We start from the raw sequence: 25,600 nt of genomic DNA on the forward strand, positions 1-25,600 counted from the left end.
CTGGGCACTGCCTGTGCGGAGTTTGCAAGTTCTCCCTGTGTCTACGTGGGTTTTCGCCGGGTGCTCCGGTTTCCTCCCACATCCAAAGACTTGCAGGTGATAGTGATAGGTAAATTGGCCGTTGTAAATTGCTCCTAGTGTAGGGAGGTGATAGGGAATATGGGATTACTGTAGGGTTAGTATATATGGGTGGCTGTTGGTCGGCACAGACTCGGTGGGCTGAAGGGCCTGTTTCAGTGCTGTATCTCTAAATAAAATGCCTTGGGACCTGTTACTATGTTAAAGGTGCTATACAAATGCAAGTTATTGTTATGAGAGTATCAAGGTCAGCCACAATCTAACTGAATGGCAGAACAGGCTTGAGGGGCTGAATGGCCCCATCCTGTCCAACGAGTTGTGGCATTGAAAGGTTTTATTCCATTATATTAGACACTGAGTGGTATCAGATAGTGCTGTATGGGGTAGCTTTAGATTTTGTTTGTTTTTTTACTGGATGTGTGACATAACATAAAAGCTTAAGATCTTCTATAGACAAAAGGCCATTAACCCCAACTAGTTCAAGGGTTACTTTTTTATACCTGTGAGCTAGCTTTTCATGATTTGAGCCTTATACGGTTAAATTCCTTTGTTTTTCCATATCTCTAGTGTCCCACCATTAGGAAAATATTCCGATTTGTCCTTCTCAGACCTGAAATTCTCACATTTCCCCGCATTGCACTCCATCTGCCGTAGTTTTGCTCACTCGATTCTTTTTTAGTGGATCAGCTTCACTGATTCCCAACATCCCAGCTATCGTTCAATCCTTTCTCTCTCCAGAAACATGGCCGACGCCCTTGACTCCATTTCGACTGCTTCAAAGCCCTTCCTGCACAGCTTATTCTGCATGAAACCTTAACTTTGCATCTTACCTATTCAGAGAATCCTCTAGAAAAAGGAAGGCTGAGCAGTGACCTGATAGAGGCCTTCAAGATTACAAAAGGGATTGATTGGGTAGACAGAGAGAAAATGTTTTCACTCGTGGACAAGACCAGCACAAGGGGCGATAAAGACAGTCACTAATAAATCCAATAGGGAATTCAGGAGAAATGTCTTTGCCCAGAGGCTGATGAGAATGTGGAACTCACTACCACAGAGAGTGGTTGAGGTGAGTAGCATTGTTACATTTAAGGGGAAGCTAGATAAACACATAAGGGAGAAAGGAATAGAAGGTTATGTTGATAGGTTTAGATGAGAGGGGGTAGGAGGAGGCTCAGGTGGAGGATAAACACCAGAATGGACTGGTTGGGTTGAATGGCCTGTTTCTGTGCTGTAAGTGTAGTTTTTGATTGACTTTGATTGATCTGGTCCGATTGTATTAGTATGTCCACTTATCTGTGTTCACCGTGTTTGACTGCTTAAGGTGGAGCTTAAGAGTTAAAAGTGAAACTAAAAGACACAGCTTGGATCTTCTTCAGAAAACACACTGACTGCTATGAGAAGACATGTACTGAAATCATGTAAGAACTGATTTAATGTGCTGTAAATAAACCAGTTGGTGATTTAATACAAGTGTGATATCTGCATTGCTCTGAAGTAAATCAGAGATACAGACCATATCCAGAAATCCAGCACAAACGTAACAGTAAATACTGTAAAAACAGTAAATACAGTAGATGACTGCTCCTAATTTTTAATTTGTGCCCTCTGTGATTTAAATAATTCAGTGAACAAAGGTTTAAACTTCCGTGAAAATAGTGGACGGACGAATTTGGTCCAAACTCGTTCATTTGCTGAAGGCCTCAGCAGTGAGGTTAATGCTCCAAATCCTTTTGAATCCAGTTGTTTCTCTGGTGATTTTAACCCTTTAAATACACATTACTCGTTGGCGTAAAACACTGGCCATTTCTCACCTCCAGCATTCCTAATGCGATTTGTTGCTTGCAGCCCACATTTTTGTTTCTGCAGTGAACTATCAGCTTCAATACTTCCTTCCGGCAACAGTTGTCATTAAATACCTATGGAGATATAGCGAGAATGCTTTCATGGTTGCAGCATTTGAAAACAAATCCATTAAATGGTACGCGCCTCTCATCCCACCCCGCTACCAGAGCTTTCTGTAACATACTTGAAAAGAAAAAAATTAGCAGGGCTATGGGGAAAGAGCAAAGGGGAGTGGGGCTAATCGGATAGCTCTTTCAAAGAGCTGGCACAGGCGTGAGGGGCCGAATGGCCTCCTGCATCGTAATATGGTTTGGTTCAATGGAATTAATCAACCCATTTAAAGGAGCATTACTTGGTGAAACCACTTTCCGACTGTCACAATCTTTACACTGCCCAATGTGGAATGGAGCTGCTCTCCAACAAATTCCAGGTCCAGTCCCTGGTACAAGTTGAGTCAACTGATCCTAGTCAGTCTGACCATGAGCAGTTACTATTGAACACATGGGAGGGGTGGGGGGGAGGGGTCGGAGTAAGCATTGGCCGAGGTTCCTGATCCCAATCACGGTCCAGTGACCCTAATGCACGCCTGCGATTGACGGTCAGCGGCAGGACCGGGCTTGTCTGTGAGGTTTTCTGCAGTTGAGCAGCTTGCTCACACTCCTCAAGCATGCTCCCGCACGAAGATATCCATTTAGATGATATCCTGCAGACTGTCAGTGTGTATCCCATAAGAGTCAGGGCCTCCAGCAACAACTTGCATTTATATAGCGCTCTCCAACATCTCAACACACTTCGCAGGAGCAACTGTCAAACAAAAAGAGTTAAGGAGATATCGGGACAGGCGACCAAAAGCTTGGCCAGAGCGTCTTAAAAGTAGGAGAGAGAGGCAGAGAGGTTTAGGGAGGGAATTCCAGAGCTTAGGGCCCCAGGCAGCTGAAGGCACGGCCGCCAGTGGTGGAGCGATTAAAATGGGAGAGGAGCAAAGAGATTTCGGAGGGTCGTCGAGCTGCAGGAGGTTATAGAGGGAAGGAAGGGTGATGAAATGGAGGGAATTGATCACGAGTATTAGAACTTTAAATTTGAGGGGTTGCTGGACCCGAAGCCAATGTAGGTCAGCGGGCACAGGAGAGAAGGAGAGAAAGGACCAATGATTGGTTAAGTTCATTTACCTCAGTGTCAGCCAAGGGCTCCCGATCAGCTGGGCAGACCTGACCAGGGATCCTAGAAATAAATCATAATGTGTTACAATAAGTAACAGGAAATAAAAAAGCCTATTTCTTTCTTAAACCCAGTTGTAATAAGAAGGTTTTGCACCATTTCTCCAGGAGGTATGCACCATTTATAGTTACTGTAACCATTAACACTGCTGTCTAATACCAGCTCCTCTACTGGCAAAGGGACTCTGCCAAGAGAGTGGGCACTGGACACACACACTACCAGACGGGACTAAATCAGTCATACCCATTATGTACTCTACATATATAGAAACCAACACTTTAAAAAAATTCATTCCCGGGATGCGGGTGTTGCTGGCCAGGCCAGCATTTGTTGCCCATCCCTAACTGCCCTTGGGAAGGTGATGGTGAGCTGCCTTCTTGAACCGCTGCAGTCCATGTGGGGTAGGTATACCCACAGTGCTGTTAGGAAGGGAGTTCCAGGATTTTGACCCAGCGACAGTGAAGGAACGGCCGATATAGTTCCAAGTCAGGATGGTGTGTGTCTTGGAGGGGAACTTGCAGGTGGTTGTGTTCCCATGCGGCTGCTGCCCTTGTCCTTCTAGGTGGTAGAGGTCGCGGTTTTGGAAGGAGATTCTAATTGCCCTAATATGATAGAGGTGGTTGGCTCTCTTCTTGAACGTCTGCAGTCCGCGTGGTGAAGGTCCAGTTTGATGCAGTGGGAAGTAAGAGGACTGGAGTCACGTGTGGGCCAGATTTCCTTCCCTAAAGGTCATTAGTGAACTAGATAGGTTTTTACGATAATCCGACAGATTCCTTTACAGATTTTTTTTCAAACTGAATGAAAAATTCTCCAGCTGCTGCAGTGGGATTTGAGCCCACAATCCGGATTACTAGCACATTAACATAACCGTTTCACTCCTTTAACAGGCGGCAATGAATTTGACCTGGTATGCACGGAAAACATCCTATCAACAAGTTTTTACAATTTCAGAGATCTGAGGATATCGACACCCTGTCAAATGTAGCCCACTCATTGCTGCTTGTGGGAGCTTGCTGTGCGCAAACTGGCGTTTCCTACATTACAACAGTGACTGCACTTGAAGGAAAGTACTTCAGTGGCTGTAAAGCGCTTTGGGACATCCTGAGATTGTGAAAGGTGCGAGGGAAATGAAATTCTTTTATACGACACTGCCGCAACATCCATTCTTCACCCCAGACAGGGTTAAGACCGGTCTGAAGTGGCAATATTTCCGTAACTAGGGGCAGTTTTCAGCTGGTCCGCATGTGCAGGGAGTTAACCGTAGGGAACAGCAAAAGGAGATTTTCACCCACTGTCCAAAAGGTCAATAGAGCAGCTTGCCGAACCGCCCACAATGCTCGATTGGCCCTTGTGAATTCCCATCAATATAGGGTTGCCAACTCTAGTTGGGCCTATTCCTGGAGGTCTTTAACATGACCTTCCACCTCCAACTGCCCCTCTCAGTCAACAGACCCCAACTCCAATTTTATATAACTAATAAATGAAAACATTCAAAGAAAATGGAAGGAAAATTACTGTCCCTATGATTTTTCTCTTAGGTTTTGCTCAGGGCAAAGTCCCGGAGATTAATCTTTAATTCCTCCACACCAGTCCTGGAGGATTGGTAACCCCTAGTCACCAAACAATCATTTCTACCAGGGAATCCCTCACGGACACATCGCCTGCTCTTGCTTGTTGACTCCCTCTCCCACTTTTTTTTTTGATGGCGGCTTTCAGGAGTTATTTAGGATGCCGAATTCCAGAAACACGAAAGAGCTTAAATTGCTTAATAAAGTGGCAAGACCAAAATATCACAAGCACGCATGGCTTCTGCACCAAGCTCTCTGTCCAACCCGATTTCCGGGTTAAAACTCTAGGTTTGTGGCTTCGAATGGGACATGGCAAACTCATTCACGACATGTTACCACGGTAACAGCAGCTTTCTCTGACTGACAATCGACACATGGGTGAAGCAGACTTGGGTCATCAGGCCAAGGTGTTAAACATTAGAATATAAGCAATTGGGAGGCGGCCAAACAGTCCTTCATACTGCTCTGCCATTTGATATGATCATGACTGATCTTTTAACTCCACTTTCCTGTCCAATCCCCTATCCCTCGATTCACCTGGAGTCCAAAAATCTGCCGATCTTAGCCTTGAATGTACTCAATGACTGTGCATCCATAGCTCCCTAGGTTAGAGAATTCCAAGGATTCACAACACTCAGTGAAAGAATTTCTCCTTATCTCAGTCCTAAATGATTGGCCCCTTATCCTGAGGCTGTGACACCATGTTCTAGGTTCCTCAGCCAGGGGAAACAACCTCTAAGCGTCTACCCTGTCAAGCCCTCTCAGAATCTTATAAGTTTCAATGATATCAACTTGCGTTCTTCTGAACTCCAGAGAATATAGGCCCACTCGGCTCAATCGCTCCTCATAGGACAACCCTTTCACCCCATGGCCGAAATTTTACGTTGAGCGGGAGGCCCTGCCCACCGGCCAAAAAAAGTGGGGGGGGTGAGCCCGCCTCCGCTGGGCCTGGGGAGCCATGCCAGGATTTTACACTCCCCAGGTCCTTAACTGGCCTTAGGTGGGACCTCTGCCCCTCTGAGACAGGAAGTCCCATCGACAAGAGCTGCTGGCCAATCAGCGGGCTGGCAGTCCCAGCAGCGCCAGTGGGAGCGGTGGTCACTGCTGGGACTGCAGCCTGCTTCAGCAGCACAAAGGACACCAACCCCGGAAACAAGGTATCTGTCTGGGGTCTCGCCGGAGACAATCGGTCGGACCCCAGCAAGGCAAGGGGGTCAGTAGGGAGAGAGAGTGAGTGTTGTGTAGTGGGAGTGGTTGGGTCGTGGGGACGGCCCTCCATGGGGCATAGGGTACCCGATCAGAAGTGCCCCCACCACAACCTGCAAGGAGGCCGCCAAGTTTTAAAATGCCAGCCCATGTTTCTTCAAAAGTTTCAGAAAGTATGGAGTTAAGAAGCTAAAGGAGTTTCGCAGGCAGGCAGGCCTACCAATGTGTATAATTCAGGGGCTAGGAGGCCCTCGAATACAGGTCATTAGTCCTGTTGAGTTCAGGGGAAAGAGGACTTTGTCAGACAGGGCTACCAATTCTTCTGCATTTGGTGGGAGACTCACATATTGTGACTGAGACCTCCTGCACTCACTATCAGGACCTCAACCAGGGGTTTACAGGGAGAGAGGATTGTGTCCATTTCTGGGCACCACACTCTGGGAAGGATGTCAATGCCTTGGAGAGGATACAGAGGAGATTTACTAGAATGGTCCCAGGAATGAGGGACTTTGGGTGCGTGGAGAGACTGGAGAAGTTAGGATTGTTCTCCTTAGAGCAGAGAGGGTCAAGGGGAGATTTAATAGAAGTGTTCAAAATTATGCAGGGTTTTCATAGAGTCGGTAGGGAGAAACTGTTTCCACTGGTGGGGGGTTGGGTGGGGGGGTGGTGGTCAATAACCAGGGGACACAGATTTAATATAATCGACAAAAGAACCAGAGGGGAGAGGAGGAATTTTTTTTTTTACGTAGCGTGTTGTTGTGATCTGGAACGCGCTGCCTGTAAGTGCGGTGGAAGCAGATTCAATAGTAACTTTCAAAAGGGAACTGGATAAATACTTGAACAGGAAAAATGTGTAGGGCTGTGGGGAAAGAGCGGGGGGGGGGGTAGTGGGACTGATTGGATAGCTCTTTCAAACAGCTGGCACAGGCATGATGGGCTGAATGGCCTCCTTCTGTGCTGGCTCATTTTATTTAAGTCAGAAAGGCAGCTGAATTATAAGGAGAGGGCGAGGAATAAAAAGATGGAGAGGAACAGGTTAATATCACAAGGCTCACTGGTAAGACATGGCTTTTAACCATCTATACTGCATCTTTCACACCCTCAGGCCCTTTCACAGCCAATGAAGTATTTTTGAAGTGTTGTTACTGTTGTAAATGTAGGGAACGTGGCAGCCAATTTGCGCACAGCGAGATCCCAATAAAAGGCGGCGCTTGTGGTGCGAGGCGGCATGCTGACTGAACATCTCAGATCTGGAATGCATTCATCACTGACAGCACTGCTCACAGAACGTGTCCTGATGTCCCAAGAACTGCTCGGCCTACCTGAGAAGCTTGTTGAGGCAGCTCTCGCAGAAACGGTGCCCGCACTCCGTTTGCTTGGCATTGCACAGCACCTGGCGACACTGCTCGCACCTGTACTTGTCATCGACTGGCCGAACAAACTCTTCAGTGTAGCCCCCTTCCAAAGGCTCGACACCCGGGACGAGGGGCCTACAGGAACTGCCAGAGGGAGACTCTTTCGAAGACTGGTATAAGCATGATTTTGACTTGTCTGAACCACTTCCTGTCGCCATTAACACTTTCCAGCCACGCTGAAAATAGAGAGAAAAAAAAAACAGAAGTTAGCATCCTGATCTTTTAAGGGATGGAAAAGCACATAGGAACGGCAGGAGGCCATTTAACTGCTTGAACCTGTTCTGCCATTCAATGACTTTTACCCTTGTATGTTTGCTGTCCAAGAATTCCAGGTGCAGGCCTGAGGCCTACTTGGCCAGGCTTTGCCAAAGGGCAGTAATGAGAAGCGAGGTGACTCAAAGCTGAGCTAAACCCATCTCCCTCTCTGGTCAAACCCTTTTTGTAGCATTTCTGAAGCTAAAACATGATGGTTTACCATTTGGTTTTGTACTGTACCTACCGCCAACACTGCTCCAGCAAATCTCTCTGTTGAGGAACCGTGTAGAGTTCGCAGCTATGTGTCTGGCCTTTTCTTGAGGGGAGGAGTGAGGGAGTGGGGGAATATCACTGACAAGCTCCCCTCAGGATCGCTATTGTTTGTGATTGGCTGTGGCCCTCAGAAAACAGTCATCATCTCAGTCCAATTTCAATCACTGTGGATCCATGGCCTTTCACCTCTGCAGTTGGGTATGAAGCTAGCCCCCAATTAATGTGGAGGAGAGACTACCCACTCTCCCACTCAGAAATTGCGTGTCGAACCTTTCTCTGCACATGCAGTCTGCCATCTTCCTGCACAGCCAACAATTCTCCCTCAACCACCACGTACGCCCAATAACCAAACAGCCATCTGATGCTGTGTGCAGGACCTTACTGTCTGCAAAATGGCTGCTGCCTTTGTTCACATGCACCTAGGGTCACAGGAGGCCATTCAGCCCCTCGAGCCTCTTCCACCATCCAGTTCAGCTCCTGGCTGATCTGTATCGTAACTCCATTTGCCCACCTTGGTTGCGTAACCTCTTACCCAACAGAAATCTAGCAATCTCAGTTTTGAAATTGACCTCACCTCCTCCAAGCCTCAATAGCTTTTTGGGGGAGAGTGTTCCATATTTCCACTACCCTTTGTGTGGAAAAAGTGCTTCCAGACATCACCCCTGAACGGCCGAGCCCTCATTTTAAGATTCCCCTCTTGTTCTGGTCTCTGTCACAAGATGGTCTGTCGCCATGACCTTGCATATTGCGTTAAGTCTCCTCGAGCCTTATTTTTTTATTCATTCTTGGGGATGTGAGCATCACTGGCAAGACCAATATTTATTGCCCACCCCTAATTGCCACTTTCTTGAGCTGCTGCAGTCCATGTGGTGTAGGTTCCTCCATTCAATTAGATCACAGCTAATCTGTATCTTAACTCCATTCAGCCACCCTGGTTCCATAACTCTCTTGCCTACGACAAATCTCAGTTTTGAAATTTGCAACTGACCCCCAAACTCAACAGCTTTTTGAGGGTGACAGGGGAGTGACTTCCAGATTACAAACTAAATTTATTGTATGTGAAGCTGTTGTTGATCTTTAAGTCGTCATTGTCGACAGGAGTAGTGCCGGAGGACTGGAGGATAGCAAATGTTGTCCCCTTGTTCAAGAAGGGGAGTAGAGACAGCCCTGGTAATTATAGACCTGTGAGCCTTACTTCGGTTGTGGGTAAAATGTTGGAAAAGGTTATAAGAGACAGGATTTATAATCATCTTGAAAAGAATAAGTTCATTTGCGATAGTCAGCACGGTTTTGTGAAAGGTAGGTCGTGCCTCACAAACCTTATTGAGTTTTTCGAGAAGGTGACCAAACAGGTGGATGAGGGTAAAGCCGTGGATGTGGTGTATATGGATTTCAGTAAGGCGTTTGATAAGGTTCCCCACGGTAGGCTATTGCAGAAAATACGCAAGTATGGGGTTGAAGGTGATTTAGAGCTTTGGATCAGAAATTGGCTAGCTGAAAGAAGACAGAGGGTGGTGGTTGATGGCAAATGTTCATCCTGGAGTTTAGTTACTAGTGGTGTACCGCAAGGTTCTGTTTTGGGGCCACTGCTGTTTGTCATTTTTATAAACGACCTGGATGAGGGTGTAGAAGGGTGGGTTAGTAAATTTGCGGATGACACGAAGGTCGGTGGAGTTGTGGATAGTGTCGAAGGGTGTTGTAGGGTACAGAGGGACATAGATAGGCTGCAGAGCTGGGCTGAGAGATGGCAAATGGAGTTTAATGCGGAGAAGTGTGAGGTGATTCACTTTGGAAGGAGTAACAGCAATGCAGAGTACTGGGCTAATGGGAAGATTCTTGGTAGTGTAGATGAGCAGAGAGATCTTGGTATCCAGGTACATAAATCCCTGAAAGTTGCTACCCAGGTTAATAGGGCTGTTAAGAAGGCATATGGTGTGTTAGCCTTTATTAGTAGGGGGATCGAGTTTCAGAGCCACGGGGTCATGATGCAGCTGTACAAAACTCTGGTGAGGCCGCACCTGGAGTATTGCGTGCAGTTCTGGTCACCGCATTATAGGAAGGATGTCGAAGCTTTGGAAAGGGTGCAGAGGAGATTTACTAGGATGTTGCCTGGTATGGAAGGAAGGTCTTACGAGGAAAGGCTGAGGGACTTGGGGTTGTTTTCGTTAGAGAGAAGGAGGAGGAGAGGTGACTTAATAGAGACATACAAGATAATCAGAGGGTTAGATAGGGTGGATAGTGAGAGTCTTTTTCCTCGGATGAGGATGGCAAACACGAGGGGACATAGCTTTAAGTTGAGGGGTGAAAGATATAGGACAGATGTCAGAGGTAGTTTCTTTACGCAGAGAGTAGTAGGGGCGTGGAACGCCCTGCCTGCAACAGTAGTAGACTCGCCAACTTTAAGGGCATTTAAGTGGTCATTGGATAGACATATGGATGTAAATGGAATAGTGTAGGTCAGATGATCGGCGCAACATCGAAGGCCGAAGGGCCTGTACTGCGCTGTAATATTCTAATTCTAATTCTAAAAAAAAGAGGAAATGACATGTTATTAATCTGCCTTTCACCCAACAAAAATGCAATGGCTGCCTTTGAGAGCACCGGTTGCTTAAAAACACAATGGGGCTTTTTATTTATGCTGGATGCTTCCACTTGCTGTTTAACTATAAGAATGTTCCCTGCAGTCAGCTGGCAATTTGTCAGGGTAACCTCACACTGTATCTGGAAAATCCCTTTACTCCAGGGCAGTGTGAGCATTGTGCTCTTCGCCTTTCAGTTCCTGTCCCAAATAGGGAAATCTGCAGTCTACACACATACACAAAAACACACACACACACACACACACACACACACACACACACACACACACACACACACACACACACAAACACACACACAAACACACACATACACACACACACACAAATACACAGGAACACACATAGAATCACAGAATTGTCACAGTGCAGAAGGAGGCCATTCAGCCGATCGTGTCCGCACTCCAAAAGAGCAATTCCCCCAGTTCCACTCCCCCGCCTTCTCCCCGTAATCCTGCACATTCTTCCTTTTCAGGTAACTGTCTAATTCTCTTTTGAATGCTTCAGTTTAACCTGCCTCCACCACGTTCTCAGGCAGCGCATTCCAGACCTTAACCACTCGCTGTGTGAAAAAGATTTTCCTCATGTCATTTTTGTTTCTCTTACCAAATACTTTAAATCTGTGCCCTCTCGTTCTCGATCCTTTCACGAGTGGGAACAGTTTCTCTCTATCTGCTCTGTCCAGACCCCTCATGATTTTGAATACCTCTATCAAAAAGACCTGTTAAGGCTCAGGCAAATAATGCAAGGCTGGATTGTATCTATTTTAATGCAAGGAGTCTTACTAGTAAGGCAGATGATTTGAGGGCATTGATTAACACATGGGAATATATTATTGCTATCACTGAGACATGGTTGAGGGAAGGACAGGATTGGCAGCTGAATATCCCAGGGTACAGAATCTTCAGACGTGATAGGGGAGGGGGTAAAAGAGGAGGTGGCATTGCACTGTTGATTAAAGAGTCAATTACTGTAGTAAGGAGGGATGATATCTTAGAAGGTTCCTCTAATGAGGCCAAACGGGTAGAACTTAAAAACAAAAAGGGAGCTATTACTTGGCTGGGAGTGTACTACAGGCCTCCAAACAGTCAGGCAGTGATAGAGGAACAGATATGTAGGCAAATCTCAGAGAGGTGTAATAATAATAGGAGATTTCAACTTCCCCAATATTAGAGGGGATAGTATTAGTGCAAAAAGCTTAAAGGGGGCAGAATTCTTCAAGTGCATTCAGGAGAGCTTTTTGAGCCAGTATGTAGGGAGGAGCGGTACTGGGCTTAATCCTAGGGAATGAAGACGGACAAGTGGTAGAAGTGGCAGTGGGGCAGCATTTCGGGGATAGTGACCATAACTCTAAGATTTAAGGTTGTTATGGAAAAGGACATAGACAGGAAATAAGAGTACCGAATTGGGGGAAGGCACATTTCAATATGATAAAACAGGATCTGGCCAAAGTGAACTGGGAACAGCTACTTATAGGAAAGTCTACATCAGACCAGTGGGAGTCATTTAGAAAGGAAATTGTGAGGGTTCAGGTCCAGCATGTTCCTGTAAAGGTGAAGAGTAGGACCAATAAGTCCAGGGAACCCTGGATGTCAAGGGATATAGAGGATTGGATAAGGAAAAGAAAGGAGGCGTATGGAAGATTCAGAGTGCTGAAAACAGTGGAGGCCCGAGAGGAGTATAGAAAGTGTAGGGGAGTACTTAAAAAAGTAATTAGGAAAGTGAAGAGGGGGCATGAAGAATCACTGGCAGACCAGATAAAGGAAAATCCCAAGGCATTTTATAAGTATGTTAGGGGCAAGAGGATAACCAGGGAAAAAGTGGGGCCCATTAAGGATCAAAGAGGCAATCTGTGTTTGGAGCTGGAGGACATAGGTGAGGTTTTGAACAATTACTTTTCATCTGTATTCACTATGGAGAGGGACGATGTAGGTGTAGTGATCAGGGAGGGGGATTGTGATATACTTGATCAAATTAGCATTGAAAAGGAGGAAGTATTAGCTGTATTAGCGGGCTTAAAAGTGGATAAATTCCCAGACCCAGATGAGATGTATCCCAGGCTGCTATGTGAGGCAAGGGAGGAGATAGCAGGGGTTCTGACACAAATTTTCAGATCCTCTCTGGCCACAGGTGAGGTGCCAGAGGACTGAAGGACAACAAATGTGGTTTATTCAAGAAGGGTAGCAGGGATAAACCAGGTAATTACAGGCCGGTGAGTCTAACATCAGTGGTAGGGAAATTATTGGAAAAAATTCTGAGAGACGAGATTAATCTCCACTTGGAGAGGCAGGGATTGATCATGGCTTTGTCAGGGGGAGATCGTGTCTTACAAGTTTGATTGAATTTTTCGTGGAGGTGACTAGAGGTGTAGATGAGAGTAAAGCAGTTGATATCGTCTACATGGACTTCAGTAAGGCTTTTGATAAGGTCCTGCGTGGGAGATTGGTTAAGAAGGTAAGAGCCCATGGGATCCAGGGCAATTTGGCAAATTGGATTCAAAATTGGCTTAGTGGAAGGAGGCAGAGGGTGATGTCGAGGGTTGTTTTTGCGAATGGAGTGCTGTGACCAGTGGTGTACCACAGGGATCAGTGCTGGGACCCTTACTGTTCGTAATGTACATTAATGATTTAGACGTGAATATAGGAGGTATGATCAGTAAGTTCACAGACGATACGAAACTTGGTGGTGTTGTAAATAGTGAGGAGGAAGGCCTTAGATTACAGGATGATATAGATGGGCTGGTAAGATGGGCGGAGCAGTGGCAAATGGAGTTTAATCCTGAGAAGTGTGAGGTGATGCAATTTGGGAGGACTAACAAGGCAATGGAATATACAATGGATGGTAGGACCCTAGGGAGTACAGAGGATCAGAGGGAGCTTGGGGTGCTTGTCCACAGATCACTGAAGGCAGCAGCACAGGTAGATAAGGTGGTTAGGAAGGCATATGGGATACTTGCCTTTATTAGCCGAGGCATAGAATATAAGAGCAGTGAGGGTATGATGGAGATGTATAAACCTCTGGTTAGGTCACAGCTGGAGTACTGTGTACATTTCTGGTCACCACACTATAGGAAGGATGTGATTTCCCTGGAGAGGGTGCAGAGGAGATTCACCAGGATGTTGCCTGGGCTGGAGCATTTCAGTTATGAGGACAGACTGGATAGGCTGGGGTTGTTTTCCTTGAAGCAGAGAAGGCTGAGGGGGGACCTGATTGAGGTATACAAAGTTATGAGGGGCATTGATGGGATAGATAGGAAGAAACCTTTTCCCTTAGTGGAGAGGTCAATAACTAAGGGGAATAGATTCAAGGTAATGGGCAGGAGGTTTAGAGGGGAGTTGAGGAAGAATTTTTTCACCCAGAGGAATCTGGAACACACTGCTTGAAGGGGTGGTAGAGGCAGGAACACTCACGACATTCAAGAAGTATTTCGATGAGCCATAACATACAAGGCTCTGGGCCAAGTGCAGGGAAATGGGATTAGTTACGACAGGTGCTTGATGGTCAGCGCAGGCATGTTGGGCCGATGTTTCTGTGCTGTATAACTCTTTAACTCTACGACTCAAATCACCTCTCAGCCTTCTCTTCTCCAAGGAAAACAGTCCTAACTTCTCTAATCTGTCTTCATAATGGAAATTCCTCATTCCTGGAACTATTCTCCTGAATCTTTTCTGTACTCTCTCCAATGCCCTCACGTCTTTCCTAAAGTGTGGCGCCCAGAACTGGACGCAATACTCCAGCTGAGGCCGAACTAGTGTCTTATACAAGTTCAACATAACCTCAAGTACTGAAGAAGGGTCACTGACCTGAAACGTTAACTCTGTTTCTCTCTCCACAGATGCTGCCAGAACTGCTGAGTATTTCGAGCATTTCTTGCTTTTATTTCAGATTTCCAGCATCCGCAGTATTTTGCTTTTATTCAACATAAGTTCCTTGCTCTTGTACTCTATGCCCCTATTAATAAAGCCCAGGATACTGTACGTTTTATTGACCACTCTCTCAACCTGTCCTGCCACTTTCAATGACTTATGCACGTATACACCTAGGTCCCTCTGCTCCTGCACCCCCTTTAGAATTGTACCCTTTATTCTATATTGTCTCTCCATGTTCTTCCTACCAAAATGAATCACCTCACATTTCTCTGCATTGAACTTCATCTGCCACCTGTCTGCCCATTCCATCAACTTCTCTATGTCCTTTTGAAGTTCTACACTATCCTCCTCACAGTTCACAATGCTTCCAAGTTTCGTATCATCTGCAAACTTTGAAATTGTGCCCTGTACACAAAGGTCTAGGTCATTCATATGGATCAGGAAAAGCAGAGGTCCCAACACTGATCCCTGGGGAACTCCACTACAAACCTTCCTCTAGCCCGAAAAACATCCATTAATCACTACTCTTTGTTTCCTGTCACTCGGCCAATTTTGTATCCATGTTGCAACTATCCCTTCTATTCCATGAGCTATAAGTCTGTTGTGTGGCACTGTATCAAACGCCTTTTGAAAGTCCATGTTCACCACATCAACAGCATTGCCTTCATCAATCCTCTCTGTTACCTCCTCAAAAAAACTCCAGCAAGTTAGTTAAACATGAATTTCCCTGCTGGCTTTCCTTAATTAACTCGCATTTGTCCATGTGACTATGGATTTTGTCCCGAATTATTTTTTCTAGAAATTTTCCCACCACTGAAATTAAACTGACTGGCCTGTAGTTTCTGGGCTTATCTTTACACCCTTTTTTGAACAAGGGTGTAACATTTACAATTCTCCAGTCCTCTGGCACCATCCCTGAGTCTAAGGAAGACTGAAAAATTATGGCCAGTGCCTCTGCGATTTCCACCCTCACTTCCCTCAGTATTCTTGGATGTATCTCATCTGGTCCTGGTGCTTTATCCACTTTAAGTACAGACAGCCTATCTAATATTTCCTCTTTATCAATTTTAAACCCCTCTAGTGTCTGACTTACCTCCTCTTTCAACATCGCCTGGGTTGTATCTTCTTCCTTGGTAAAGAAAGAGGCAAAGTATTCATTTAATACCTCAGCTATGCCCACTGCCTCCATGTGTAAATCCCCTTTCTGGTCCATAATTGGCCCCACTCCTCCTTTTACCACCCTTTTACTATTTATATGTCTATAGAAAACTTTGGGATTTCCTTTAATGCTAGCTGCCAGTCTCTTCTCATGCTCTCTCTTTACTTCTCTTATTTGCTTTTTCATTTCGCCTCTGGACTTTCTATATTCAGCCTGGTTCTCAATTGTACTTTCTTCCTGGCATCTGTCATAAGTACACTTTTTCTTCATTATCTTAATCTCTACCTCTTTTGTCATCCAGGGAGCTCTGGATTTGTTTGCCCTACTTTTCCCCTTCGGGGGAACATACCTTGACTGTGCCGGAACTATCTCTTCTTTGAAGGTAGCCCATTGTTCATCTAACGGTTTTCCTGCCAGCTTTTGACTCCAATTTATTCACCCCAGCTCCATTCTTACCCCATTGAAGTTGGCTTTCCCCCAGTTAATTATTCTTACTCTGGATTGCTCTTTGTCCTTTTCCATAATCAGCCTAAACCTTATGATACAATGATCACTGTCCCCTAAATGCTCTCCTACTGATACTTGATCCACTTGGCCCACCTCATTCCCAAGAACCAGGTCTAGCAGTGTCTCCTTTCTCATTGGACTAGCAACATACCGCTGTAGAAAATTTTCCTGAACACACTCTAGGAACTCTTGCCCCTCACTGCCCTTTACTCTACTACTATCCCAGTCTATGTTTGAATAATTAAAGTCCCCCATTATAACCACCTATAATTTTTGCACCTCTCTGTAATTTCCTTTGTAATTTGTTCCTCCACGTTCTTCCCACTTGCTGGTGGCCTCTCGACAACACCGAGCAATATAACTGCACCCTTTTGTTCCTTAGCTCTAGCTAAATTGATTCTGTCCTCGACCCCTCTGGGACATCCTTCTTCTCCAGCACTGCAATGCTCTCCCTAATCAATACTGCCACCATCCCCATTTTTTCCCTTCCCTATCTTTCCTGAACACCTTGTATCCAGGAATATTTAACACCCAGTCCTGCCCTTCTTTGAGCCAGATCTCTGTTATAGCCACAACATTATATTTCCACATGGCAATCTGCGCCTGTACATCACCAATCTTATTGACCACACTCCGTGCATTCACATTAACCCACACATTAACCCTGATTCAGACTTTATTACTTTGTCCCTTACTCTGACCCCACCTAATCACGTACTATTCCCTACTCTTGTGCTATCTATCTCCCCTGGTATTCTGTGCACCTTGGTATTCCTCTCTGATATTTCCTTTTGGTTTCCACACCCCTAACAAGTTACCAGTTCTGCTTCCGTCCAATCTGAGCTTCCTCTCAGGTTCCTATCTCCCTGATAATTTAGTTTAAACCCTCCCCCCCCCAACAGCACTAGCAAATCTCCCTGCCAGGATATCCATCCCAGTCCCGCTAAGATGCAACCCATCCATCTTGTACAGGTCCCACCTGCCCCAGAACTGATCCCAATGTCTCAGAAATCTGATGCCCTCCCTCCTACACCAGTTCTCCAGCCACTTGTTCAATCGCTCAATTCTCCTATTCCTTTGTTCACTTGCACGTGGGACTGTGAGTAATCCTGAGATTACTGCTTTTGAGGTCCTACTTTTTAATCTCATTTCTAGCTCCCTAAAATCTGCTTTCCGGACCTCATCCCCCTTCTTACCTATGTCATTGGTACCAATGTGGACCATGACCTCTGGCTCTTCACCCTCTCCCAGAAGAATGTCCTGAAGCCGCTCTGTGACATCCTTGACCCTGGCACCAGGGAGGCAACACACCATCCTGGAGTCACATTTACTGCTGCAGAAATGCCTGTCTGTTCCCCTAACTAACTGGTCCTCTATCACTACTGCTCTTCCACTCTTCTTCCTCCCCTCCTGTGCAGCTGAGCCACCTGTGGTGCCACAAACTTGGCTGTGACTGCACTCCTCTGAGGAACAATTAGCCTCACCAGTATCCAAAATGGAAAACCGATTAGTGAGTGAGATCATATCAGGGGACTCCTGCACAACCTGCCTGGTTCTCTTAGACTGCCTGGCAGTCACCCATTCCCTCTCTGCCTGCATGCTCCTAACCTGCGGTGCGACTACCTCCCTAAACGTGCTATCCACGTAGTCCTCCGCCTCGCGGATGCACAACAGTGACTCCAGCTGCTGCTCCAGTTCCGAAACCCGGAGCTCAAGCTGCTGCAGCCAGTGACACTTCCTGCAGATGTGTCCATCCATGACTTTCCACATGTCACAGGCTGTACATTCCACTCAGCAGAGATGCCCTGCCATACCTTAACAGGAACATGCACACCGCACACAAAAACAGAAACATGCATGCACATACACATGCACACATAGAAACACAAAAACACACAGAAATCTGCACACACACAGAAAAACATGCACACAGAAATGTGTATGCACACGGACACAAAGAGAAACATGCATACCGAAACACACACAGAAACACGCGCTCACAGAAACACACACACAAATGACGCACAGAGAAACACACTGAAACATGCATACCCACACTGAAAAAACATACAAGCACATGTTAATGGGACTGATGAATGCCAAGGACCAAACTATGTGGGAACTGCCCTGCACTCAGGGTGATACCAGAAACTACCGTGAAGAGCACCTGAGACACTGGAATTTTGATATTCACTGCATTTTCTTGTTCCCTTCCCTCCGCATTATCTGACAAGAGCTGCCAACAGCTGCAATCTCCTCAAGTCCCTTGATTATCAGATGTGTTACCTCATGCACGCAGTTCGGGTGTGGAATGTAAAGACGGAGTGAGAAAGGCTGATGGGCGAATAGTGAAAGCTGTGTTTCTGCTGGTATTGGGAAATTTTCTCAACTACATAAATATAGCAAGGGTTAAAAACTAGAACACCACTCTCCATTGCCAGGTAGCAGGTATTTAAAGAGAAGTCCTCTTTTGGCACTGATGCATAAAAGACAGTTTAATTTTCGGCAGCAGGCGACTGATGTTGAGAAGTCAGCGGTCAAATTGTAGTTTGGTAGATTGGAGGGATTGGCAGCAGTCGGCCCTTTGTGTGATAATACCCATCACGGTGCCAGTCTCCTACCCCAGCAGGTTAGCAATGACCGTTTGCAAACCGTATACAGTCAGCAGCCGTCCCTCGAGGCAAAAGGCTGAACATTCTGCACCCTCAAACGAGTTGTAAGTTAATTTTTGTGAGCATGATCTTAGTGGCTTGAAGGTGCTGGGACTCACTGGGGTTCAGCACCACACGTCCTGGGGGTGGGGTACAGGTGGGACTGATGAAGGGTCACTGACCCGAAACGTTAACTCTGCTTCTCTCTCCACAGATGGATTTGAACTCCATTCAGCTTGGGAGAAGCATTCTGTTATTTTAAATGGATGAAGCCAGGTGGATAAGCCCCTCCCCCCACTGAGACTCTGCTGGTGAACAAATAGCGGGCAAGCAAAACAATGAAATGTTAGGGATAACGAAAGACTTGCATTCATATAGCGCCTATCACGACCATGGGACGTTCCAAAGCACTTTACAGCCAGTGAAGTACTTTTGAAGTGTAGTCACTATTGTACTGTAGGAAATGTGGCAGCACAGCAAGATCCCACAAACAACAAAGTGACAACGGTTAGATCATCTGTTACTGTGATGTCAATTGAAGGATAAATATTGGCCAGGAACACCCCGGGGTTAGTTCTTCGAAATCGAACAGGGGATCTTTTATATCCAACCGAGAGGGCCACAGGGCCTTGGTTTAATGTCTGAACCAAAAGACGGCCCCCTCAGTCGGTGTAGCACTCCCTCGGTACTGCACTGAAGTGTCAGTTTTGATGTTTGTTCTGGAAAGGGCAGTAGCTGTCTGATAGGGCATTAAGTAAACATGGTTGGAGCCATCTCTATACCAGCTGACAAGGGGGGAGTGGGATAGCAGGGTGCGGGTTTACAGCCAGAAGGGTTTTATGAGCTTCCACACACGGGATGCGGGGGGAATCCACTCACACCAACCAGACATAAGTATCCCACTGGATGAGAATCTGGAGTTCCGAGCTGGATCTTGGGTCTCTGCACACCAGGACTGTCTGGAACACGGTTTGAACCCTGCACCTTTTATTTCAGATGCAGGAAAGATATCCCACTGTGCTGAAGGTCTGCTCTGAAGGAGCCAAGTGAACCATTTGGAGAATGTTTCTATAATTATCAGGCTATAGCATGCCCGAGCAGAAGCAGGGGCAGGAACAGATTCCAGACTAACTCTCACAAGGCAAGCACAGCTCTATCTGAAAAAAGAAAATGTCAAAGGGTTTGGGGAATGGGACAGTAACTCTGACAGTGTCTCTGTAACTGCAGAGAGACAGCAATGGGGAAAAAAGGGTTAAATGGCTTCCTGCAGAGCTACAGACTCACTAGAAAGTGCATTTCTATAGCACTGCTCATGACCTCGGGACGTCCCAATGCACCGTACCGCCAATTAAGTACAGTCACTGTTGTGACGTAGGAAACATGGCAGCCAATTTAGGCACAGCAAGATCCCACAAACAGCAATGAGGCAATGACCGATTACCCTGACTTAGTGATGTTGCTTGAGGGATAAATATTTGGCCAGGACACCGGGGAGAACTCCCCTGCTCCCCTTCAAATATCGCCATGGGATCTGTCACCCCCCCCCCCAGCTGAGGGGGGCAATCAGTGTGCTCACTGTGCTCGTGTCACTTGTTCCTTATGCTTGAGGCTCATGTAGCTGGCAGAAACACAAGCGAGATCTGTTTGTGTTCCCTCCCTCTAGTTGTCTTTTGCGCCTTGTCCAGTAGATTAGGTGGTAAGGGAGTAGGACAGTGGGCACACCATCTCTCAATAGGACAGGCGATGGCCGATTGCCTTTCATCTATAAAAGCAACTCCTCAGTGATGTCCCCCATTCCACAGCAGACACCCTAATTGACTGGGATCAGTTCTATGGGCAAGGACTGAACTCCAGGGGACTGAGATGAGTAATGCTTTTGGAAAACTTCAATCAGCCCAGTCACTAACATCAACCCATCATGTTCCAATCTTATATAAGTCAACACACTGGGACAAACAAGACTTTTTACATTAAAGCAAGGGCTTTTAATTAGATCAAAGACGCAAACCACTTTGATCTTATAAGCTAATTCAAACTGTCAGCCTCAAGAACACAAGAAATAGCAGCAGCAGTAGACCATTCGGCCCATCGAGCTGCTCCGCCATTCAATACGATCATGGCTGATCTTGGGTTTCAATTCCACTTTCCTGCCCACTCTCCTTATCCCTTGATTCCCTGTGAGACCAAAAATCTATCTATCCCAGCCTTAAATGTATTCAATGATGGAGCATCCATAACTGTCTGAGGTAGAGAATTCCAAAGATTCACAACCCTTTGAGTGAAGTAATTTCTCCTCATCTCAGTCCTGAATGATTGGCCCCTTATCCTGAGACTGTGTCCCTGTGTTGTAGATTCCCCGTCCAGCGGAAACAATCTCTCAGCTTCTACCCTATCAAGCCCTTTCAGAATCTTGTATATCTCAATGAGATCGCCTCTCCTTCTAAACTCCAGAGAATATTGGCCCAATTTACTCAGCCTCTCATCATAGGACAACCCCCTCACCCCAGGAACCAATTTAGTAAATCTTCGCTGCACTGCCTCCAATGCAAGTATATCCTTTCTTAAATGTGGAGACCAAAACTGCACACAGTATTCCAGGTGCAGTCTCACCAAAGCCCTGTACAATTTTAGTAAGACTTCTTTATTCCTGTCCTCCAATCCCCTTGCAATAAAGGCCAACATGCCATTTGCTTTCCTAACAGCCTGCTGCACCTGCATGTTAACTTTGTGTGTTCCTTGTACGAGTACCTCCACGTCTCTCTGAACATCAACACTTATCAGTTTCACACCTTTTAAAAAATATTCTGCTTTTCTATTTGTTACGAACAAAGTGAACAACTTCACACTTCCCTACATTATACTCCATTTGCCATCTTGTTGCCCACTCATGTAACCTGTCTATATCTCTTTGCAGCCTCTCTACATCCTCCCCACAGCTTACCTTTCCACCGAGCTTTGTATCATCAGCAAACTTAGATACATTACTCTCTTCATTAATATAGAGTGTAAATAGATGAGGCCTCAGCACTGATCCTTGTGCCACCCCACTATTCACTGCCTGCCAACTTGAAAATGCCCCATTTATGCCCACTGTCTGCTTCCAGTCTGTTTACCAATCCTCTATCCACGCTAATATATTACCATGAGCCCTTATCTTGTATATCAATCTTTTATGTGGCACTTTATCGAATGCCTTTTGAAAATCCAGGTATACTACATCTACTGGTTCCCCTTTATCTACTCTACTAGTTAAATCCTCAAAAAACTCTGATCTCCCTTTTGTAAAACCATGCTGACTTGTTCTCATCATACTATGCTTCTCCAAGTGCAATGTTAAGACTTCTTTAATAATAGTTTCCAGCATCTTCCCAATGACTGATGTTAGGCTAACTGGCCTGTAGTTTCCTATTTTCTCTTTACCTCCTTTCTTGAAAAGTGACAAAACATTTGCCAACTTCCAATGTGATGGGACCATTCCTTAATCTAAGCAATTCTGGAAAATCATAGCCAATACATTATCTATCGCTGCAGCTATTTCTTTTAGAACCTTAGGATGTAGGTCATCTGGTCCCGGGGACTTGTCAGATTTTGGTCCCTCAAGTTTCTCCAATACTTTTTCTCAACTGATATCAATATCTTTAATTTCCTCACTTTTTTCAACCGTTAGGTTACTGCCTATTTCTGGTATGGAACTTGTGTCTTCTACTGTGAACAAAATGTTTGTTCAATGCCTCTGCCATTCCCTCATTCCCCATGATTTCTCCTGTCTCTCCCTCGAAGGGACCAATGTCTACTTTAGCTACTCTCTTCTTTATGTACTTATAAAAACTCTTACAATCTGTTTTTATATTGCTGGCTAGTTTACTCCCATGCTATTTTTTCCCTTTTCATCAACGTTTTGGTGGCTCTTTGCTGGTTTCTAAAACATTCCCAATCCTCAGACTTGCTACTGTTTTTTTACAACATTGTAAGCCTCTTTTTTTAGTTTAATTCTCTCCTTAACTTCCTGAGCGAGCCAAGGATTTTTTGGACGAGTTTTTGTTTTTGAACGGAATGTACTTTTGTTGAAACCTTTGAATTGTTTCTTTAAATATTTTCCACTGTTCATTTACCTCCAGACCTTCCAGTCTATTTCCCCAATTAACCTTAGCCAGTTCTCCCCTCATACCTTCATAATTGGCTTTGTTTAAGTTTAAGATTCTTGTATTCCTCGTATTAAAAGGGACACAACAGAATCCTATAACTGTTCTTTTAATTCCTTCATGGGATGTGGGTGTCGCTGGCTAGGCCAGCATTTATTGCCCATCCCTAATTGCCCTTGAGAAGGTGGTGGTGAGCTGCCTTCTTGAACCGCTGCAGTCCATGTGGGGTAGGTACACCCACAGTGCTGTGAGGAAGGGAGTTCCAGGATTTTGACCCAGTGACAGTGAAGGAACGGCGATATAGTTCCAAGTCAGGATACTGTGTGACTTGGAGGGGAAGTTGCAGGTGGTGATGTTCCCATGCATCTGCTGCCCTTGTCCTTCTAGTCAGTAGAGGTCGCGGGTTTGGAAGGTGCTGTCTAAAGAGCCTTGGTGAGTTGCTGCAGTGCATCTTGTAGGTGGTACACACTGCTGCCACTGTGCGTCGGTGGTGGAGGGAGTGAATGTTTGTGCATGGGATGCCAATCAAGCGGCTGATTTGTCCTGGATGGTGTCGAACTACTTGAGTGTTGTTGGAGCTGCACCCATCCAGGCAAGTGGAGAGTATTCCGTCACACTCCTGACTTGTAGATGATGGGCAGGCATCAGGGAGTCAGGAGGTGAGTTACGTACTGCAGAATTCCCAGCTTCTGACCCTATAATGAAAGAAGCAGGAAAGGAAAGGCTGGCCCTTCCTGTTCACACATGATACAAACTGAACTCAGCCCAGATCCAGGATTAGAACTGGAACCTCCCATTGTCAAGGGTTCAATCCCACACATTAGCTGAGCGATCTATAGATTAAACATCGTACTCTAGGGTATTTATTTTCTGATCCGTGATGTTCCTGTACAATTGATTAATGAGCGGAAATGAAACTCCTCATGTCTTTTTTAATCCAACAACTTATTTAACAGTGATTGTAAACTCACCCCCTCCCCTCACCCCAGCTGAGTGACGCTCGACATGCCTGGAATCAGTAAGAGGTTTAATTTTCTCTGGGAGGCATGTTGTTGCACTATCACTCGATATTCTATTAAAATGCAGCAAGTAACAAACTGAAATCTTCCGTGGATGCTTTCTCAGGTGACAGGGGCTCCTGTAAGTGGTCTGAATGGCTCACTTTTATGGGACATGCATCTTTTCACATGTGTTTCTTCAACCTCTCCAAAAAGTGACTCAAGTTAATACTGGGTCAGCCGAGGCTGGGTTAGAATTGTTCGACTACTTTCCTCCATCATAAGGAGCAACACTTGTGATCAGGTTCACTTTAGTCCAATCAGTGCAACTTACAAATCACAGCATGATACAAAATAATGATACAAAATAATGATACAAAATAATGATACAAAATAATGATACAAAATAATGCACACGCTATACTTTCTCACATCAGTGGGTCGATGTACCTGCCTTGAACAAGAGGTCTTGGAACCATCCTACAGCATCTCCAACCTCTTCACTGCGGCACAGAAGGAGGCCATTCGGCCCATCGAGCCCATGCACAGCGAAGATCCTCGCTGCTTTCTCCTCGATAAAAATGCATTGTTTTTGTAGTTTTGCTGGTTCAAGAGTTTCCAAGAGGAGGTAGTTTGCTTCTTTGGGATGGTGGGGGTACAAATTCAACCTATCTGGATGCAGGCCCTGCCTTGAAATGAGCTACGTAGATTGGATGAATCACTGAGGTATGAACATTTGCTCGAAAGTATTTTAACAGACCCTCCGGACTGGGGCCTCTCTAAACATTATTCACCTGACTCCTGATCCACATCCCAACACATAAGAACATAAGAAATGGGAGCTGGCGTTAGGCCATTCGGCCCATCGATCTCCCTCCGGCATTCAACAAGATCATGGCTGATCTTCTAGCTCAACTCCACCTTCCTGCACTATCCCCACATCCCTTAATATCTTTCGTACCTAAAAATCCATTGCCCTCCGCCTCGAATGTACTCAACCACTGAACATCCACAGCTCTCTGGGGGAGAGAATTCCAAAGATTCGCCCTCTGAGTTGAAGAAGTTTCTCCTCATCTCTTCCTGTCCTGAATAAAGGAAATCCTTCGTGGCAAGTTTTAACTTCAAAGCACATTTTAAGGTAACTCACCTCAAGATACTTTCCGCGAAAGAAAAATCAAAAAAAAAAATCCCAAAGTGTGACACAATTATTAATCCTTTTAGAATCGTAAAATATTCCAGCACAAAGCCAGGCTATTCAAGTCATCACATCTGCTAGTACTGTTTCTACGGTAACCAGCTTGTCTGATCCCAATCCATACCCTCTATTATCTAGCCATTAAAATAACGATCTAATCGTCTACTAAAGTGGTCTTAAAACTGTTAAAGGTTAAATAACTTTAAAATCAAAGTCTATTTAAAATTATTTCATTGTTCGAAGATAAATAATTTGATCGAGAAAACAAGACGAAACTGTTCCCAGTGGCAGAAGGGTCGGTAACCAGAGGACACAGATTTAAGTTAATTGGTAAAAGAACCAGGGCGGGCGGGGGGGGGTGGAAATAAGAATGTTTTAACTGCAGCGAGTCATTGCGAACTGGAACGTACTGCCTGAAAGGGCGGTGGAAGCAGATTCAATAGTAACTTTCAAAAGGGAGTTGATTAAATAGCTGAATGGAAAAAATGTACAGGGCTGTAGGGAAGGAGGAGGGAAGTGGGATCAACTGGACAGTTCTACCAAAGAGCTGGCACAGACACAACGAGCCGAATGGCCTCCTTCTACTCTATATTGTGCAATTAACACATGGAGTGCTGGAACTGAATA

General features: G+C 45.5%; 1 protein-coding gene across 4 annotated transcripts in view; it reads right to left on the reverse strand.

Annotated features, from left to right (window-relative positions):
• LOC137353043 (TNF receptor-associated factor 3-like) overlaps positions 1–25,600 on the reverse strand; it is a 67,172-nt gene that overhangs the window by 23,472 nt on the left and 18,100 nt on the right. For 2 of the 4 annotated variants that reach the window (XM_068018978.1, XM_068018976.1), the window contains exons 1-4: positions 15,415–15,447; positions 7,235–7,503; positions 3,090–3,141; positions 1,890–1,994 (exon numbers count right to left, since the gene is read on the reverse strand). In XM_068018978.1, the coding sequence (XP_067875079.1) occupies positions 1,890–1,994; positions 3,090–3,141; positions 7,235–7,503; positions 15,415–15,429 (441 nt within the window). In that variant the 5' untranslated portion in view covers positions 15,430–15,447. Of the gene's footprint in view, positions 1–1,889; positions 1,995–3,089; positions 3,142–7,234; positions 7,504–15,414; positions 15,448–25,600 lie in introns of those variants that run through there. The other 2 variants (XM_068018979.1, XM_068018977.1) reach the window with 1 other exon arrangement.

This window comes from Heterodontus francisci, chromosome 40 (genome assembly GCF_036365525.1).
Source record: "Heterodontus francisci isolate sHetFra1 chromosome 40, sHetFra1.hap1, whole genome shotgun sequence".
NCBI lineage: Eukaryota > Metazoa > Chordata > Chondrichthyes > Heterodontiformes > Heterodontidae > Heterodontus > Heterodontus francisci.